This window comes from Poecilia reticulata, linkage group LG12, assembly GCF_000633615.1.
Source record: "Poecilia reticulata strain Guanapo linkage group LG12, Guppy_female_1.0+MT, whole genome shotgun sequence".
NCBI classification, from domain to species: domain Eukaryota; kingdom Metazoa; phylum Chordata; class Actinopteri; order Cyprinodontiformes; family Poeciliidae; genus Poecilia; species Poecilia reticulata.
Genome location: NC_024342.1, coordinates 22,600,961 through 22,601,472, shown reverse-complemented (window position 1 = coordinate 22,601,472; position 512 = coordinate 22,600,961). Strand labels below are relative to the sequence as shown.

The window sequence follows — 512 nt, the reverse complement described above, 5'->3', positions numbered from 1 at the left end:
ATGCCGCCTTCCTCAAACACCAAAGCTGCTGGAGGCAAATCAGATCATCAGGAACGGCCTTTAAATCTGACGAGGAGGACGGCGCAGAAACGACGCTCACCTTTCAACAGGGACGAGTCAGTAAATCCACAGAACRCCTCGCACTGAAAAAACATGTTAACAGGTACTCTTAGTCTAGTTTCTAGTGCGAATGTCTTAGTCAAGTGGAAATAAGACAAAACTAACTAAGCTCATTTTTCTTGCTGTTTGTTACTGTTTTTGCACAAAATAATGAGAACATAATGAGATTTGAGCTATTTTAAGGCCTTCTGTCACTTTAATAAGCTGCCACTGGCCACACCCACAAACTCAACATTCACACTCACACGTTAAAATGGCTGCAAACARATATATATCATACAGCTGTACATCTTTGAAGAGCAGAAGTGGAACCTCCTGCACAACCAACCAGAATGCAGCAAGTTGTTTCTGATTGTTAGTCAACAACAATACACTTGTGTTTTCCAGCAGCC

The 512-nt window shown here is 42.0% G+C and overlaps 1 protein-coding gene across 1 annotated transcript in view; it reads left to right on the top strand.

Annotated features, from left to right (window-relative positions):
• gtf3c5 (general transcription factor IIIC, polypeptide 5) overlaps nt 1–512 on the top strand; it is a gene marked incomplete at its 3' end in the record, with an annotated part of 30,126 nt that continues 29,614 nt past the window's right edge. Inside the window, exon 1 of the mRNA XM_008424702.1 lies at nt 1–120. Coding sequence (XP_008422924.1) covers nt 1–120 — 120 coding nt within the window. The remainder of the gene's footprint in view (nt 121–512) is intronic.